Source organism: Melanostigma gelatinosum (assembly GCF_949748355.1).
Source record: "Melanostigma gelatinosum genome assembly, chromosome: 17".
In the NCBI taxonomy this organism is placed as follows: domain Eukaryota; kingdom Metazoa; phylum Chordata; class Actinopteri; order Perciformes; family Zoarcidae; genus Melanostigma; species Melanostigma gelatinosum.
Genome location: NC_136650.1, coordinates 19,397,008 through 19,417,377, shown reverse-complemented (window position 1 = coordinate 19,417,377; position 20,370 = coordinate 19,397,008). Strand labels below are relative to the sequence as shown.

Genomic DNA, 20,370 nt, shown 5'->3' with positions numbered 1-20,370 from the left:
AAAAGGATAATTTGGCTGTAACTTCTATTGGCAATAATAACCACTGTATTCAACAGAATTCTTTCGGAGCTCGTCTGATCTTAGTGGAGATGTCGCTGCTTTCCCTCATCTCAGTAATTAACTTTGTATAATGTCATTCTTACAGATAGGAGTGATGGACGCTAGTGCTGCATCTACATTCAGACCGTGACCGTAACCCTCCACCCAATAAAAAACAAACCTCCAGTTCCTCCTGTCATTTACTCGTCTTTCTCCTCTCGTCCCTGTACCTTTTAATGAAGTTCATAAACTCACTGATTAAACCAGATGTAGCTCAAATTAACACATTTTCAACGGAGGGTAACTCGTGCTCCGTCTTAAATTCTCTTTGCGTTCCGTCTAAAAGCACATCAACTACTTTGGCGTTTGTGGAGTGAAAACGATCAAAATATAAGACATACAAATGTCATTAGCAGCTTCAGTGTAAAAAAAACTTGGCGTTGACCTTTTAACAGCCTACTGTGCGCAGCCTGAACACTGGTCGTGATGCTTCCAAACACTGAACACCTTTGTCCTTCCAGCTACACTGGCTTCATACAGCAGACTTCTACAAAGCTCGATTATCTCATCGCTCCGTTACCATCAAGGCCGCTAAATGTGTCCGATCATCTGTTTGTGTTTAAAAAGCCAATACAATGCATCTTCAAAGCCTTTGGGATTTTTCTCGGGACTGCCTCTAGTTTCTTACAATTTGATTCCTCTGTTAACACAGAAGAATGAGCCCGTGCGTCACAGCACACGGCAAAAAAAACGTGTCCAACAAGCGGTAGACTGACCAGCATTTCTCCACTGTGTTGGAAAAATAACAACTAAATAACAAATACCATTCTGTACATTCAGTAACTTTGTGTATTGAGATCAATTTGATTGATTCGAACATGTATGTTGCTGGTAAATGCAGCGAGCCATGTTTGAATGTGTGCGATTTAAGGCAGAGGGTCCACGCATCAATCACCAGCTGATGTGGAGGACGACAAAAGCTGGTCCGCGTTCCCTTGAGCACAGATTTCAGCGCATACATCTGCACTTTATGTATTCATTTATGTGCATAACATTCTCCACATGCACAGGTCGACTCCAGGATATATTCTGTCACAAGTCTGCCTTCCACGACACTAGCATAGCGTCGCATTGCGAAGAAGTCGGTGGGATACATAAAAGGAAAAAAGGTTGAGTTTGTTTGGGACAAGTGTCCTTCGGGTATCGCTGCAGACACCAACACTGCTCAAGTGTGTATGTTCATGCCTTATTTATGGGTGTGTATGTGTCTTGATGTATCCTAGAGGGTGAGGGTGTGTAGCCTGTGTCATCTCAAGGCGCTTTGGTACTCGTGTATGTTTATACACGTCCACAGCTCCTCTTAAAATGCCTCCTCACTGGTGTTTTTGGGTGTTTTGGCGTCCTCTGAGAGCTTGCAGCGGCTATCAGAGGGCTTTGGCACTGGTGGTGTGGGAGACAGTGTGGGACACTGGCTTCTGTGGGTAGCGGCTGTAGTAGTAAACCTGGAACAGGATGGTGAAGTCCACTAAGACCTGCAGCAGGCCACACGTCCAGAACTGCACAGGAGCCTGGGTGAGCAGGAAGTAGCCGGTTTTAAAGGTGTCGCCGCTGGTCCACATCAGCACCATCTTGATACTGGAAGGAAAGAGTAAGAAACGGGATGATGAATGTTTCAGTACAGCTTCATTAAAAATCAATAGCACTCAGTCAATCACGTCCTCAATAACAGTTGGAGTTCCTTCTTCAAACATGTCAATCATGTTTCTAATTATTTTTATTATATTATGGCATTGTTGCGACACTTTAAATTCATGTCAGATTTTATTCCAGATTGTCGTTTTTTCTCGACAGTGTTCTCAAAAGTCACAGTTCAGCCAATCACTGAAGCCTCTCTTAAGCTAGCAAGCTCAACAATTGCTACCACATTTATCCATCCAACTCCTGTTAGCTAGAGCTACAAAAATGTGAAGATACGCTGTTGGCTAGCGCGACCACAGACAAAGACTCTTTCGGCTCCACACAGAGCTGTGTACCTTTCTCTGACGAGCATTTATAGAATCAAAGCTCTGAACTATCCCGCTAACGCTAGCTGCTGCCGCTAACACCGAGACTTCTCAAGCTAACAACCTAGCCTCGCTAGTTAGCTGGCTAGGTAGCTAGCATGCAGAGTCCCGTTACGCTAAATAAAACAATTGGTCAGTTACTGTGTGTACTGTGTTTTATAAGCCTCTAGTTTGTTGATTCAGACATCTTCTCTTTAATGCATCTTAAATAGACGTAAAACACATTTATGCTGTCCAAATTCAATTTGGCTGTTGGCAACAGCACATGTTAATAATGAGAACAGGAAAAGGTGACAGCAGGGGACAGCACTAACAGTTCAGCCAAGACGAGAAAAGCTAAATTTGCCACAATAACAACCATGGGAAATTGAAAATGAATCTTCTCAGGGCGCAAATTTTCTCATGAACTCGACGTCCTGTGGCACGTTTCTCAATCAAACTCATAAGAGCGTTTCCGGTACACAACGAGCAGACTGTTCACAGTGTGCTCATGAGACAATCCATGGAATGAGTTAAATGAGAAAAATGCCCGTGTGGTTTGAGACGGCAGAGTTCCTTGAAGCGTAAGCTTGGTCCTCTCGCTGGCACTGAGAAACAACGTGAACTCAACTAATGAGGTAGAAAAGGAAGTTTAATGAGGGTAAAATAAACTACCCCTCCGGGGTCCAAACACAAAACTTTCTATACATGTCAGACTCTCCAAAAATAGACAACACACAACTGCACTGGGGGAATGAAGGTACATCGGCCCTAAAAGTCCTTAAATGGTGACGGGTGTTTTCCACACCAGTTTATAACAACATCAACACACATCTCCACTTCTGCAGAGCTCTGTACTTTCTTCATGAACTTTGCCTGAGGCAGGGATACGTGGAGGCAATGCTGGCAAGTGAAAAGCACTGAGCCAGCACCGTCTCTACAATGTGCCCCTGCGCACACATACAGGAGTCTTCAGATGTGCTTCCTAAAGCAACCTGCCTACAACAATACCGACGCAGGCTGAGACATCTGAAATCTGTTCACTCAGGCGGGTCAGGTTGGTTGGCCAGCACGATTTGAAAAAGCTTTGTAGGAGGTTTTTCTTGCTTCTTAAATGTAGAGAGTGTGTTTTATCCCCGGTTTTATTAGCCATGCAAGATAATACAATGCATGATGGTTAGCAGAGGTAGTAAATATTCAGCGACATCTCTTTGGGTTCACTTTACTCTGAGAAAACTCATTCTACCTTCTACCAACAGTTACCTGTGATAACTGTGCTGGGAAGACATGTTGAGATGTTTTTATGTCATCTTTGAAAGCAGTTTGCTCCTAAAATCTCTATCTCTCACAATCTCAATCTCTATTGCACAGGCGTGTAGGTAGAAATCCTAGAATAACTACATGGGCTAAAGTATGCAGACAGCCCTGTCCTACTTCTGGTCTGGGGAAACCATAACGCTGCAACACACAAATATTTATTTTGTGGCGCTGTGTTTAACAAAGATAACCGTGAATCTATGACGGGGTCTAGTATCGTCCGTAAAGTCATAACTGAATTTCTATCACATGTCCCGACCCCTGAAATAAACAAGTCAGAGAACAACGCTTTGATTCCTGCAGCAGGTGAAACATGAAGGTATGACGGTAAAGGAAACAGGATGAGTCTCTGCGTTTGCAGATTCCCTGCCTTTCTGTAAGCCTCTTAACTGATGTAACAAGACGGACGAGAGGTAATCTAGTGTCTCTCTCCCCCCCTGCTGAGCTGAGCCTAACCCTAACTCAGCCATTGTCGGGGCAAAGCTTTGCAAAGATCTCTTGCATTATTCATGCATCCAGCTTCACCTTAGCCCTTTTCATTTATAAGGCCAATTTGTGCAAACCTTGCTGTTTTCCTCATACTCCTTTCTTGCCGGCTCTTTCCCTGCAGCATCTCTGAATGTCCCCTCTAGCTTCCATTTTTCACACACTTTTTTTCATTTTTTTTTTTTCATAAGCCCACTCTCAACAGCACTTCTCTCTTTCTCCTTGTCCATTCATCTTCCCACCAGCTCCTTCGCCTCTCCATACCTGTTTGCCTCACCCCCCCCCTGCGTACTGTCCTCGCACTCTTCTTTCTCAGTAGGATCTTGTTAGCTCTGTGGAAAGAGTTCCTCCGTCCCCACTCTTCCCCCCCCCCGTTTTTTGTAAACGATGATCTCTCTACAGACACGGTTTCATCCAAACGTAGCGCACGTTTTAAATCCATTTCCACCAAATTGGAAAAAGAAAACGCCAGTCCACTACAGTTTTGGGAAAACTAGGCGTAGGTTCATCAAGATAAACAGTTTATGGCACCACGTCTCCAGTCAGGTGGTATTAAAGCATCGCAGAGGAGGAGGGGCTTACAAGATGTGGAAATATGGCATTTCTGTTTGTTTCATGTATTCATTTGAGGAACGTTACAGCCTCCTTATCGCTCCTCAAACACGTTTTCATCTGCTGCTATTTTCTCGCTTGAGTGAGTCATATGCTTCATGTATGTTATGATTTATTGTGTCATTAAGTGTGATTCTATTGAACTTCGTCACATTTTGCTTTTATCGATAAAACATTCCCACCTCAGCCAAGTGTAAATATTGTAATATTTGGATTGGAACATTTTTTGCTTTTTCACTGTCGTCCTTTACGTGGACAATTAAAAATACAGCTCGAACAGATGGATGGAAAGACACTTAATGTCCAGTAAAGACGAAAAAGGAGGAAGTGTGGAAGTGGATGGTGAAGGGTTACCCTGATGGTCTATCATTTCACACAGCACTGGGGATGTTGAATGAAAACAACATCTCGCCGTGCAAATATTTGCTGAGGTTTGATGCTCGCTGTGCATTCGCTCTGACTTGTTCAGGCGTCTGCGCTGTGAGAGCATTATCATTTTGTGGACGAGGCACATTAGTTGCACTTGAATTGAGTTTCCTATAACAACTAACTTTATTTGTTTTACGAGAGAAGACACATTAATGATAATGGCTTTGTGGTCCTCGCCTACATCGTTTCTATCGTCTCTTGCAGTTAATGAATTATGTGCAGTTCATTTTGCGAGACAAACGCGTTGCATACAAAACGCAGGGAGACGTTTCCCTGATAAAAGACTTCACTGCCATCGCCTTCACTGCACACAGCAGCGACATGCGTTCAGCCACAGGGGCGATGGCCCAGCAGCATCGGTCGTCAATACAACTCTATCCCAGCACGTGGCTGTGTGTGTGTGTGTGTGTGTGTGTGTGTGGACAGCAGCCCGCTAAATAAGGCTCTGGCACTCTTATCTAGCATACTGGGATGCAGCTCAACACCACAAGCCTTTTAAGGCGGCACTTGGCTGTCTACATGTCCCATCTCCATGCTTTATGTTTGTCTGCGAGTGTTTCTTTGTTTTGCTTTATGGCATGCTGTTCAGTACCAGCACCAACCTCTGGCTCTCCAGTCTGGGGACCGTCTAATAATAGTTGCGGCCGGACAACTTTTAACACAAAACCCTGTCATCCCCCACGCACAAACACCTTTCACGTGGCCTAACGTCCCCCATAAAATATCTGTCTTCGAGCATTTACAGTAGCACTGGCTGAGGTAGTTTCACTCGGTTCCAAGTCCAATTTCAACTCGTTCAAAACACAATTTCTAAAGTATGTCGATTGACACTGAAAAGAAGATAACGATAGAACTAGAAATCAGAGATTGGTGATATCACAGCCAGCAGCAGGGACACTTAGTTTGCCTTCTCTGTTGGATGTTTGTGTCATCAATTCAATGGATCATGACCCTTCTTCCACTGTGGCCTTTTCTCCATTTCTCAAGAGGTTTGGATGAGCTGTAAAACGAGAGGTCTGTGCTGCCCGTGAGTGTAAGTGAGCTGTTTGGGTTTGATAACTGCATCAGAGTGCAGTGTGATAACCAGCGTCTGCAGGGCCCTCGGGCAGTGCGCAAAACTAAAAAGCTGGCTCGCTTTTTAAAAAGGCACAAAGAAGAAGGTCGCTGTTTTTCAGTTCAAATATGGGGGAAATTTTGACAACTGGTGGAAGGAGAGAATAAACAAAAAAAAGGTTATTCGGAGCCAAAGAGATTACACACACAAGCTGAGACCGGAGGAGTACATTCACGACATTTTCTTTAACTGTTATCAGTGTGAAAGAAGCTATCGGTCGTATTGATAACGGTGTCATTTACACAAAAGGTATATTTCATTTATACCACAATATGTTGTTGTTGAACAGTGCATACAGTGTTGCATTTATTTGAATGTCTTTTACGTCGTCATATCATCGTCTGGTGAGATGGTGTCAGAAAACATACTTAACACTGAAATATTTACTCATTTTTATTTCCCATAAAATATTAAATTGGTAATGTTCACATTTGTGTTAAACAATTTTCTTTCCACTGTAACTCGGACCGGTGACGTCCTGATTGATGCGATGCAGTGAAGAGTTTACTTCAGTGAGAACAGTCTGCTGGTAATAGCGCTCTAAGTCATTACTTAGGAGTCAGCGTGCAGTACACACAGACTGTAGTATGCAGTACCTTATGCGATTTCGAACGTACACTTATTGTTGTGTTTTTTGTTCCACGCACTCACGGTAAAGAGCACTCTGCTTTACTTCTCCCGTCTGTTTGTGCTTCTTCGTCCTCACAAACACACGTTCATTAAATCCCCAGCGCTCACTGTAAACGTTCCAACACCACGAACACAAACCTGACCCCACACCGACGTTAAAACCCTTTTCTTTTGCTTTTAAAAATTGCACTTCGAAAGCAAGACAGCCACACTTTCGAGGTTTTAGCTTGCTCTTCCTGCAGACACACACACACACACACACACAGAAACCTTGAACGGAGTGAGGAGGTAAAGTAACCTAGCAACAGCCTTCCAGCCTCAACAGGTTGTGAACAGAGGGACGAGAGAACACAAACAGTAAACAGAACTAGAAACGACGACGTCCTGCGACAGCTTTTACTGCACCGGCTGCTGGCTGGCACAACATGTTGCAGGTTAGGACAAAATAACAGACGAGCAGAGACTCCATGGGTCATATACCTCCGGGCTATTTTAGAATGAATTTGGCTACATTTCACAAGTTACTATTCGCAAAATACAAAATAATATATTTATTTTTGGCCTTAAAACCCCACATAGCGCATGAAATGAAAATGTCTATATCACATTAGGTAAAACATACTGCTGTACCTTTATTAGTTGTTTATCACTGGAAAATATTTATTTTTAATGCTACTTATGGTCTGCATTTGTTCTGTAATAGCCATTGAATGCATTTACATTCTATGATTTCTTCTCCACATCACAATTTCTAATAGTTGTGGCGGAGTCCGCCGTTCCCATGCTGCACGATGGATTCAGGAGGAACGGATGCATGCGTGTAATCAAGCCTACTTTTATCTCACCGATATCCACCTCACTGTTAACTGCTCACTCTCTTTACATCGTATCAGAGCTGTTCAGTTGCTGCTCATTAAAACATCCTGCTTCATATTAAGAGATCTTCTACATACTAATTTTAGAGCTATACCAAAAGTCTCAGTTTTTGGCCTCGGCGAAATTTTATTTTTGATATGCTAAACGCTAACATTTCAATAACAACATGGTATAAAACATGGAAATTATTACAGCTATATTTTTTCAATACATTTTGACTTTTGGACTGAGCAACGCTCTGGAGTTATTGGAAAAGTTTGGATCACACGAGTCTTAAGCTATCCTCTACTTTTTGATTACCGGTAACTCCTTTTACAGAGGATCAGCTTTAACTTTAGCAAGAGAGTAACAGAACTAGAAGGAACATGTAACTAGTTCCTGCTTTGTGTGGAAAACCACTTGCACCATTTCCATTATTGTTGACGGAGCACTTTCTCGAAACAACGGGAGTTTGTTGGGCTGCACCGTAAACAGATACACCAGCTGCTCTTCTGTTGTATTTCAGACAAAATGGCTGCTAAAGGAGTGTTCGCTGTAGTTTTAAAGACTTTTTCACATTGAATAAAAACACCAAAAGTGTTTAGGAGTTAATAAACATGACGGGAAACCGCTATTGGGCAATGAGTCTTGTTTTTCTGCATCCATTGTAGGGTTTTGTTGTTTTTATCCTCATGGGTTACTGGTCAAATATAGACGACAGGACACTTCCTACGCTTGGGCTTGACAGCAGAACATTGTTGGGCTCTTTCTAAAACATCAATAGCAATTACTAGCTTTTGTTGAAAGGACTTCAGAATTGAAGTGCTTTTTTTCTACGAGCTTCAACAATCAGACGGGAAGAAATCGATGGTGGAAGTGACATGCACACCAATTTCTGCTTCTACGGCAGCTGAATAGACCAGAATGCACTGCTTCAACTTCAACATTTGTCTTCAAGATATTTCTTTGACCCTGCATGTTGGGTTCTCTGTTGATCCATTCATGTCTCTTAGCTTTTTTCATCGACTGGGCTCCACCCACTCCCTCAGGAGAGCATTGGGATCAGGTGTGGGAGAAGAGACTCACCTGGAGCTGACCGCCTCATCAGAGAGGTGAACAAATGTCAAGCAGGGAAGCTGATCAGAGAGAACGTGCTGAGAGGAGGAGCAGAGCCTCTTGTCCCCAAGATCTCCGTACAATCCTGTGACAACTATTTTGAGAAGCAGTTTTTAGAGCTTGGCTACAAACTGTATATGCTTTCAAAAATCGATTCTACGTCAACACCCCCTAATTACACCGCCGGGATTTGATGCAAATCAACATTAATGAGCTAAAATGATACATTAGCCGTAGATAAGGGCAAGACCGAATACCTCATTATCATATAGATTTTCAGAGGGTTAATTGTCATGTCAGCATAATAAATAGCTGTCAGGAGCCCCGTCCTCGCTTCTTGTTCGACAGGTGCCAGAAATACTTAATAAGCATGTGTCGGTGTTAATGATGGTACGTGAGACAACATAATCTGGAGGCATTGGTCACGAGCGTGCGCTTCCAGTACAACACAGCCTCGGACTGAAGCGGCACTCATAAATAAAACAGCACTCTTCAGGACAAAGAGACATTATCATTAATCGAGGACGCGACGCGCTTTGTTTTGATTTAAATCTTGACTGGTAAATTATACTCTCAGCCCAGAAAGACTTTTCAGCAGTCAAAGTGTGTTTTTACACTGAGCTCTGTTTTGAGCTCTCCGACATGAGTTGACAATCGTGAGAGGCAAAGAGGAGACATGTTTCATGTGCTTGTAATTTATGCTTTTTCATCATTCATAGATGTGAGAAATATAACATTCACTTCCCTGCCCAGTTAGTATCCGTTGAGCTCGGAAGTATTGACTTTTCTAATCAGTATTGAGTCCGTACCTCATGCCCTCTGTGGACTTGTTCTGATAATTGCAGTAGAGCTGCGGGGTGCCCAGCATTGCTTCGGTGAAGACGGCCAGGAAGCCCAGGGTCTCCACGAACAGCGCCGAGTCCAGGAAGAGGTAGGTGATGTAGGCCGCCATCAGCGTGAAGGCCAGCACGCACTGCATGTAGTCCAAGAAGCGACTCCACAACCAGAAGTCGCTCCAGTCGAAGTCTAAAATACAGGTAAATCACAAATGACACAACAGAAATGGATATTATGGATAACGACTACCTCCTCAAGGGAGTGCAGTTCTCAACCAGCTGGCCAATACTGGCAGAATAACAGAGACGTGAATTGATGTGCACAGATCCTGTGAAAAATAAAGTAAAGCCGTTATAAAAAGAACCTTTGAAGAGTTTCATTCTAGGGGGACTTTTGGGGGGAAAACAAACTAAAAGTCGAAAGTGTAGCTCGTGGCCCCGAGAGGATGCTACATTCACTACATCCAAAAATACAGAAGTGTTGTCCCAAAAAACAAGCAACACGGCAATGATTTTGAGTAAATATCATAGACTGTATATAAGAAGCGGACGTCTTCACCCATTGGTTTGTGGATTGTTGCTTTGCAGCCTCGAGTTCACCATTTAGTTTTTCTGCAGGAAGAAGCGACCACCGAACGCTGACTGAGACATTTTAAGGGAACCAAAGCGGTTACAATTCACTGTAATGAACTGAAAACGCACTGTTAAAGGGTTAAAGCTCCGAGACAGAAACATGGTGTCAAAAATCCAGTGGTCATCGGCTCATGCACTAAAATACAACAAGATATATTTTTGCAAGTAGAGGAGTCGCCCCCTGTTGGCCATGAGAAAGAATGCAGGTTTAAAGCACTTCTGCATTGGCTTCACTTTTCAGACCCGGAGGTTGCCGCCTGGTAAATATGAGTTGTGTAATGCATGCGTTTGGCAGCATCATGTGAAATGTACGATCCAGTCTGGGGACAAGAAGTCAGAATATCTCACCCTCTAATGCTTCAAATCTGACCTTCTGTGAGGTGTGATGGTGAATCATTGGAGTTCTTAGAGACTGTGGTAATGAAGTAAATTCCTTTCAGGAATGACTTTATTCATGTTGGTATTGGAGATAGTGTTTGATAGTGTTTGAAACACTCATGACACACAAATTGTGGATTAAATTTCCGGTTGGTTAGTAAGCTGTGAGACACTTCTATACTCTTTTGTACTTGCAAGTAATCACATTTTTCTTTTCTCCTCATTCCTCCAGCACTCGACAAATTAATTATCTACAAATCCTTTTTTTTTTTTAAAGCTGGATCTAGTTAACAAAAGGAAGAAGAAAAACTATTACTGTGAACATTTTAAACTAACTTCACACTTGAGCTGCGAATGTTCACACACCTCCCACAATCCCCTTCAACTATATGTCACTGCCACAAATAGGCCGTCTGAACCGCACACGAGTTGGACTTCATTCAGCTTCTTGCAGTACAGACGCCTTTAACTTCAGGGTCTTGATGGAGGAGGCTGTGTGAGAAAAGGGTGATGGTGGTTTCCACGCGGTAGAAATGGGCTGGGTGGGAATCTGGACACTGATTAATGATTAAAGCTCTCTGCCCCAACACCTCTCGTGTGTTCTTTCTCCAAGGAAATGATTGGATAGTGATTCTGAGCACAACAACACCGGCTTCCTGTAATAAGCAACACAGCAAATACTGATCCAACCACGATACCATCCAGAGGCCACAAAGCGTCGATCACCTCGGGTACTACTTCAACTACAGCTCACATCTCTTCCTCTAATTTCGTCTCTGCCAAAAAACAAAAGCCCCTTCAACATATCTTTCTGGTACAAATGATACGAACAAGTGCCCGAGTAGCTGCTGGCTTAATGTGTGAGCAGAGGACTCCGAAAGAGTTTTATCACGAAAATCTAATCACGGCTAAGAGCGAAAGCGGTTTCTTCTCTGCTGCAACATTAATGAGATTTCTACAATCCTCAAAATGCAATAGAGCCGATTTGTTTAATCACGTTTAAATGAGGTTTCTCTTTATCTAAGAGGCACATCTAAGCACTGTACTGTATAGGCCTCTGGAGAAGGGCCTGTACAGTAGATAAAGATAAATAAATAAAATGCAGGAGCATCGTTTGGAATAACTTCAAAAACAAATACCATAAAACCTGCAATTTATCAAGACTTGATCAAATCAAAAGTGAAAGCATACAAGCCTGTATGACATTTCAGTTTCAGATTTAATGAAATATTGTTTCATTAGAGAATTAACTGAGCGATTGTGACATTTAGATGGTATTTCTTTGCACTATCCAATCGTTCCCGTATGACAGGAGAGTTCAACAAATCCTGTAAATGTAACCGAATAAACCTCCAAAGAGCAATTCAGATCAGGTCACGGCCTTCTGTCTACCAACGGCACACTCAATGCAAAACCTTAAACTATGTAGCACGGCAGCGCAATGCAGCAGCAAGCAAACGCTTCTTAGAAGCTATAACAGGGCATGGATTTAATCAACATGACTGTCCTTTGAGCGCTGCTATGCGTTACTGTACATCTGTTTATTCTGTAGGTGTTGTAGCCGTGGCGGTGGAGCCCTGCTGGCAGTAGAGGACTGTGAATCTGGGCCGACTAGCGCCAGGCTGCTGCTGCATGATAACGGCCAAACACAGAGGGACGATATCAGGGCCGATAGAGCAGCGTTCAACACCAACCAGGCTGCTAAAGGCATACCCGGCTCCAAGCGATGAAAACAACTGGGCTCGAGATGGGATAGTATAACGGGGGAAAAAAACTAAAAAATACGTGCAGGGCCGAGATCCTTCTTGTGGCACTGGCACCTCTGCGTCACTCAGCGTCAGTCTGCGTCACTCAGCGTCAGTCTCTGGCACTCAGCGTCAGTCTCTGGCACTCAGCGTCAGTCAGCGTCAGTCTGTGTCAGTTCAGCGGAAAGATTCAGCTGTGGCAGGCGAGCATAGTTCGGCAACCGTCAAGAAGCTGTGGAGCTGAGGGGGCGGAGCCACATTTCCTGACATTTCCTGAGAACACCCGTTGTTGTTACGACAGATCAGCTTCCATAAATCAGTTTTATGATTTTAGTTGAGTCACCGGAGCCCCCTGTTCTCTGTATGCATCCTTAGAGTAAGTACGTTGTACTTTTTTGTTTCTCATTCATTTTATTTATGTATGATTTTGCAACAAAATGGAACATAATACACTTTCCAAATTATTACTTTTATAGTCATTTACAACAATCGGCTAAAATAATGAAAATAAATCATCCGTTTTATTATCATTTAAAAGTATATGTATATATAAAAATTAAAACCCATAAAATGTCCAATCCAAAAATACATGTTTGAAAATATCTTCACTCTTCCTCTGCTTACATGTATATGTATGTCAGTCGGTGACACAAGCTGCCAGAGAGTGACGCAGGGTGACGCAGGGTAGTGGATAGTGGAGGAGGACTACATTTCCTCTGTGGTGAAATTTAAAAAATGTTTTCTCCATCTTGCAACTTAATTTTGTGGTCAGGGATTCCGCAAAGTACAGAACACCTTTTTCTTACAAGCAAAAAAAAAAAAAGAGGCAACATTGTGACATGCTTTTAAATTATTTGTGCAGTCCTCCTCTTCCGGCTCATGTTTTAGTGATTACACTCCTTCATGCCGGTGCTGTGCGGTCACCATCTCTTAATCCTGCGTGTGCACACTTTAAAGATGCATGCAAATCTGCCTCTCATTCTGAGCGGCAGCGGATGTAAAAACAACATCTTGGAGGCAGATCAGAGTGTCACACTATTCCACGCTGACCACCAACCTCAGCCATTCCTCCTCCTCCTCCTCCCCCTCCCTCCCCCGGTATCACTGTGTGGGAACAGACCGGAGCTGCATACAATAGACTCCCTATGGTGGCCAAACGTCTTGTGCACAGCTCGGTTTTGAAGTCCCACAGAGTTGTGGTACGCGTGTAGGAAGATGCGGGTCAGGCTCTGAATTTTCAAATCGCTTTGTTTACCGACTGTTTCCTGCCAGCTTCAGTTAGGCCCTGGAAGGAAGAAAGAAAAAAAGTCTATCGGGGCAGTTGAAATAATGGCTTGCTGTCACTCAAAAAGCACCCGTTGGAGCAGCAGGAACATTATTATGAAGGACTTTAGATTTTAACAGCCCGGGAAATTGAACCTCGGATTTTGACGAGCCTTATTTTCTGAAATTCAGACAGGGGAGCTTTTTCACAATGACTAATGGGCTTTCACTGCCAAGCCACAGCACAGCAACTGTTCTGCACCACCACCTAGACTAAATGCGAGGTCTCGTCTATGAAAGAGGCTAAAAATTGGGCCTCTACGTATCCTTTGTGAGGCGATAACTGCACCTACAGGATGGAGTGATTTATTCTAAGCTGACAGACCGCCGTGGGTCAGGCTACCTAGATGTGCTGACTGGAATGAATTCAAAGATTTCCACTCACAGACAGCTGATAGATCAGAAGCCAGCTGGGAGTGAATGAGGATGCGGTGTTGACACAAAGCACAAACAGGCGAGCTACCCAGGAGTCTGAAACCGCAGACGCCCCAACGTTTGCACAGAGGATTTAGAATCCTGGAGCAGAGCCCCGTCTGATGGTTCACAAATTCATTCAAATGCTGCTCAACTAATTCAATCAGGGTTTCCTCTGTCAGCTCTTTAAAAATAACTAAAAGTAAAGTTTGACTCTGGCACACATTAGACAAGTGAAACGTACCCCGCTGTCACCCGTCTGAACTTTTTCTACAACTGTTTCATCTTCCAAAACCCTTTTACCTCCACCTGAGTGATCACCAGCGTTTCTGGTCCCGTCACAGACAAATGATCTGATCTTTTAATCTCCTTAAAGGATTCCAGCAGGCGGTCTTCTGTTTAAATCACTCTGAGCTGCTATTACACCAGGATTTCTCCCGTCTGACAAAATAAAACATAAGGCCTACTGTACAACACAGACGTGGCCAGGTGTGTGGCTGAGGCACCATGGGTGTTCTTTAGAACCTCGATCACTTACTGAACCATCAGCTACCAAATTACACACGACGTAAAACGCCTCTACATAAAGTGTTCTCAGACGGCCATGTCGGTAGTAATACAGCCTTATTTGGGCATAGAGGAAGTTCCATTACAAGTCAGCCACACTGTGCGTCAACGTCCAGCTGTTTGATGAAAGTGCCTGGTGTGATAATGATGCGGTGCTGCTACGAGAACATAAAAAGGGAACTAGCGGAACACAGGTTGAGAATGTGCCCTGCTGACTAAAGAACACTCTGGTGAGTCACTGCAGAGAGCTACAATGTGAAGCTGTTCCACCTGACGTCTGCACACCGACACCAGTCTGGTGCTACATGTTATACTGCTGGTTCTCCATCATTTTATCCGATATCCGTCCTAAAGCACCGACCACGGTTGCTCCGGGCCTCTTAAGTGATGCCGCGTGTCTAACTCCGCTTCCCTTCTTCATTTCTTCCTCCCCCTGCATCGGGTGTTTCCATGCTTCCATCAATAGCAGACGACAACGTGCGTTCGTCCACGAGCGGCGCAGACATCGGAGAACACGGCGTTCTGTCGATTGTAATGATGCTTGGCAGAGTTCACGGATCGAAGGGGCCGTTCACAGCGGCGCCGCAGAGATCAGATTCAATCCGTGCAAAGAGGAGCCGGGCAGTGAGGGAAATATCCTGCTGCTCCTCTGAGGCCAGAAACAAGCAAACAGACCGAACCACAGAAAGCCACAATGTCTGAAACTATTCAACAAAACATCCAACTAAAAGGTACAAACAGCACTTCAATACAGAACCTTCTATTGTGCCATCATTCAGTCCCCAGAGGACAATTTGTAATATACTTCTCATCATACAAGTATTGTATTCGACTGCCATCTAGTGTTCATACCAGGAATAACAGCCCATTCTTCACTAGTACTGTGTCCTAATTATACAGCGCATACATACATAGTACTACAATACAACCATAGTACTACAATACAACCACTATAAACACTGATCGTTCTAGAGTTCTTACAGTGGAAATAATATACTTTACAAGTTTGTAAAACCTGTCTGCTGAGCCATTCAGACTACTGAAGATTTAAATCTTTAAAAATGTTGCAAATATATGTTTTTTTTAAATCCGTTTCCTAAAAACAGCTGGGCACTGTAGTTTTCAGCCAACGTTACTCAATCAGGACTGAGGGGTACATCTGTTGGGGACTATTTTCAGCGGTGGATTAATACGTATCTTGTGCTCCAGTGAGTATTTCCAGCTGCAGGACGGTGGACTGAAAACAAATTAGTGTTTGTGTTCCTGGTAATGAAGGAACATGTCACCTAGTGTTGCTTTTGGACAACAATGGAAGTCTATGGCTTAGAGGAATAATATACATCAGGCGTGGATAAGCAGGTAATACTTATTAGTTGGACAAACCGTATTATCGTCTCAATAAGCTTGATAATACAAGATGTCTAGAGTTTTTTAAAAAGATAGACGAACGGAAAAAAACAGACACAGAAGACCAGCAGCTTTTCAGCCCACCGAACCGATTCACTGACTTATCCATAATAATAAAAAGGGGCATTGCGCTGAAACCAAGTGTAGTTCAGGGAACAATTTAAAAAGCCTGTTAGAAGACATCAATTTGCATAAATCAGCCATGAACAAGATGCTTTACATTCACATTTAAGGGCACGATAAAATAAGCATGCACCGGTTTAAGGGCCATTAAACACATTTGTGTAATAACAACCATATCCAACTGCAAAAAACAGAAGCATTAAGTTAGAAAAACTACAAGATGTCAGTAAAAAGCTTCTGAATATCGGTGCAGCAGGTTAGTCTTCTGGAACTAATGTGAGAGTCAGAACACATGAGCTTTTGATTTAGTCCTAATCTGTCATTTCATATGAATGACAGATTCAAGCACGAAAGAAAACATGCACAAACATCACTTTCACACAGGTGTTTTCAATAAAAGCTGATGCTTCATCCGTACCGAGGGTGTGACTGTGAGGTGTAACATACAGTGAAAGCATCACAGGCGGCGGCTTCAGCGGGCGGCCAGTGAGCTCCGTGAATCAAACAGAACAGCAGGACGACATGCGGGTGAAATGGGCTCATGTGTTGACGGCGTTAGTCATCATGCAACGACACACAGAGATGGGAGAGGCAGATGAACTACAACTGATGTTTCATGGCAGTCACGGTAAGTGCTGTACATACCCAGAAAGAGCCTCTTAAGGATTCTGATCTCCTCGTCCTTATTGTCTGTCGCTACAGGCGGAAAAAATAAAGAAAAAATAATAATAAACAGGGAAAGAAAAAGAGCTTGATTTTCTTCAGAGGTGAAGCGTCACACATTTCAGGTCATGGTGAGTAATTAGTGATACCACGAAACAGATTAGTTGTATCACTGATTATTACAATGATATAACTGATCAGAAGACCATAAAAGGACATCTCTCTGCACCTTGAAGGCTGTGAAAACATTCATTTATCGGCTTCTTACTTCAAGTGATGAGGTCCTACATGAAGACGCAGGTCTCTGTCAAAGTTGAAACGCTCTGTTGAGAGATTTATGTATTTGTGGGTTCGTCAGTGCTCGTTTTAATAGTTTGAAGTGGGCGGAGCTCAGTTGGAGAACAAAAGCTTTTGTTGGCCAAGCTACTGTCAGTTTATTCAAAACACACACACGCAGAGTCCGGATTAGCTTCATTTTTTGAGTGTTAATATACAACGTGATAATTAGTGAACTTTGTAGCAGGTTGGCAGATTTTGTTCCCATAGTCGTCTCAACTAATTCACGGCAAAGAAAGCAGTTACTTGTCGCCTATTTCTCAAAATGATTCACCATTCCTGGAGCTTTCACAGCAAAGTCTTTTTTCCACCAACAAAAATGAATTCCATCATGACTGGTTTGCACAGAATGCAACAACACATAGAAGAAAAAAAAAAACTCAACTGTGAAGTATTTCTTTCTTGACTCACACTGGTTTGCCAAGATGGCTGACCGGCCTACAGCTACAGGCTTTTTCCTTTTTGAATGGAGACGACTAACTGCTTTCTGTACTGGATTCATTTAATGTTTGTTTTTGTCATCTGACACTGAGCCTAACGGACATTAGCGCTCATTCTCCAAGTGTCTCCCCCTCCCATATCGGCAGACTGCCACGAGGACAGGAAGCGGAGCTGAAGCATCCAATCCTGGAGCAGGACCACCGCACACGACATGTGATGCAGGCTTGAAACACATGACTTAGAAACCCACAAAGGGCTGCTCCATGTCTGTTTGTAAGCAAACGAATGTACATAAATAAAAACAGGATCCAAAGTGTCAACACAGGGTATTAAATACCTTTTCACTAAACTCTGTTGCACATGGCCGTGGGCTTTGAACTGGGGACACTATGGTGTATTTCTCTGTAGCTCAATTGCTTCTTATAGGAACATAATGATCCGATTTTCAACGAAATATAATATGCGGCATCTGTCAATGTTTTTAGATCGTCTATTAATTGAAAATTTTAAGGGAATTAAGATGCAGTTTGAAGTCGGTTTTTCTTCGTTTAGAAGGCTGGCTTTGGGGAATTAGTTTTCGAACATCTCCTAACAAACACATCCTACACGTGGCAAAGTTCACTCGTAGTCTACGACAAGTGTTGAAGCAGGTTTAACTGGATTATTCAACAAACAAACATAGCATTTGAAGGAGTGGCCCTGTGGTCACTCACGCGAGACCTGTGAACACCTTTCTCAAACACTCTCAATGTACAATCATTCACACGTATTTACATTTCTGGCAAACACTCTGTGCGTAGGCAGGTGCATGTGCACCTGCCTATACGCACACTCACTCTGGGATATGTTTATACTCTCACACACAATCTCAGCTCTATCACACATCCTCTCACAGACTCCCACACACTCGCCATTTCGCCAAAGTAAACTCGGATAAGCGAGCTTTATCTGCGCTGTAAAGAGGCCCCCGCGGAGGGTTTCTGACCTATGAAGGAGCGCCTCTTGGTGTTGAGTTCAGTGGCCGTGCGGACGCTGGTGCACAGGTTCAGCATGATGAGCATGGTGGCGATCATGATGATGCTCTGCCACAGCAGCAGGGTCTCGAAGTAGCGGCCAAATCTGATGGAGCGAAGAAAAGGAAAAATGTGTGAACGCACTAACATGTAGCAGGCATGGAACACAACTACACATGCTTGATTTTACTACTTTTATGGAACTTCAGCAGAAGCTTGTACAATGTTAATAACCTCTGGGAATATATCATACAGGAAATAATCCCAGAAGGGTCTTTTTCACTCTTAAATACCTGCCACGTAAGACAGTTTAGAGTGAACTGCTCAGTAGTTTGATGTTTTGGTTTAGTCAGGGACTCATGTGCTATTGCCTGTACCTGGTTAGTACTCCAGTTTATTTAAATATAATGCACCTATCAATTTAAGATTATTAGAAACCATAATTTAATCCAGCATGCATCCAATCCACCTATTATTAGGTGGTAACTTGTGTAAGTGGAGCATCTGTTGGTCATAATTTGTATCCAGCATCTCTTGAAGAATTTATTCTTGAAGCATCTTAACTATTGTTCCATAAAGTATTGGTTATACTTTTGCATTATAAGCAAGTACAGAAGCTGGTCTTGTTGTGAGTGAACAGACAGGAGGAGGTGTTACCTGAAGAGTATCCGTAGGATGTTAGCCACTAGGAGGACCAGGCACACGTACGTGGAGAAGCCCTCTGCGTTCTGGGTCCGGCGGATGTCTCTGTACTGGGGCACGTAGGGCACCACCCCACCGAACACCATGGCACCAGCTGCGATCCACGCCACCAGGTCGTGAAACACGGACACAATCTGGTCAAACACCTCATCCTCCATTGTTCAGCTGCTCACGGATAAGTTGTACAGTGATGTCAGCTGGCCGTGTCTGGCTCGATGGAGACTGTTACGCGGTGTTTATCCTCCCTTTGGTTCCTTGTAGTGACTTGTAACATCCGTGTTGTTCGTGCATAGTCCTGACACGGATCACACAGACGGTACAGTCATATCTGAGAATAGTCCAAACAGTGGGGACGTCAATATGCTGCTGTACCGACAGAACGACGCTCACTAAAGGCAGCGGTGGTTTGTTGCAGTGGAGCAGACGGCCGTTCAGCTGCTCATTACGTCACATTTCTCAACACTACTGTTGATGCTAGCTGTCGTTGTTTGACATAATGCTGCACCAAACTCAAGAAGAAGAAACTCCAACGGTTCCTGATGTTGTATAAAATGCTATTGGAATAGGCAATAAACTTGTAAAAAAAAAAGGTATTCCTTTTGTGCTAGTGCCCCAAATTGTGACTAGTTTCTTCACTGTCTGGCTCATCTATGTGTTTCTTCTTCTTTGGTGCTTATTGCGGTCTTTCTTTTCTTCTTCTTCTGGTTTCATTGCGATTGGCTTCCATCTTATTGGTGCATTACCGCCACCTTCTGCTCCGGAGTCTGGATCAACCAATAGACCGACAATCTTTCCCCCAAACCAAAACAAACAAATAAAAAAAAATACAGAAATAAAATTATATATATATATATATATATATGTATATATATAAATATCTATATATATATATTTTTATACTAAACTATAAATACTAGATATCCTGATTCACACTCCATACCAGTTGGTGGCGGTAATGCTTCAATTCATTGTTTGCCAACCGCCAATAAACCAAAATAAAAGAAGAAGAAGAAGAAGAAGAAGAAGAAGAAGAAGAAGAAGAAGAAGAAGAAGCATCACGCTGCCATCTGCTGGTCAGCACGAGCACAGCAGCTGCTGCGCAATGACTTGTGGGAGGACGGATCTGTGGCCCGTCCTCTTCAGACAGAG

General features: G+C 43.2%; 1 protein-coding gene across 2 annotated transcripts; it reads right to left on the bottom strand.

Moving 5' to 3' along the window:
• Positions 1–1,300: 1,300 nt before the first annotated feature.
• On the bottom strand, positions 1,301–19,822 carry slc66a2 (solute carrier family 66 member 2). Of its 2 annotated transcripts, XM_079287709.1 has the most exons (5): positions 19,177–19,822; positions 18,492–18,625; positions 16,712–16,762; positions 9,450–9,666; positions 1,301–1,674 (listed from the first exon to the last, which is right to left on the bottom strand). In XM_079287709.1, the coding sequence occupies exons 1-5, from the start codon at positions 19,377–19,379 to the stop codon at positions 1,464–1,466; spliced, it is 816 nt and encodes a 271-aa protein (XP_079143835.1). In that variant the 5' UTR covers positions 19,380–19,822; the 3' UTR covers positions 1,301–1,463. The 2 variants fall into 2 exon arrangements, with proteins under 2 accessions (XP_079143835.1, XP_079143836.1); XM_079287710.1 differs by lacking the exon at positions 16,712–16,762.
• Positions 19,823–20,370: the final 548 nt, after the last annotated feature.

Excerpts from the sequence above, each read along its gene's own strand:
- slc66a2 (XM_079287709.1), bottom strand. The coding sequence starts at position 19,379 with ATGGAGGATGAGGTGTTTGACCAGATTGTGTCCGTGTTTCACGACCTG. Across the intron at positions 9,667-16,711 it reads CCTTAAGAGGCTCTTTCTGG|ACTTCGACTGGAGCGACTTC; the intron begins GTATGTACAGCA and ends CCTGTATTTTAG. Across the intron at positions 1,675-9,449 it reads AAGTCCACAGAGGGCATGAG|TATCAAGATGGTGCTGATGT; the intron begins GTACGGACTCAA and ends CTTTCCTTCCAG.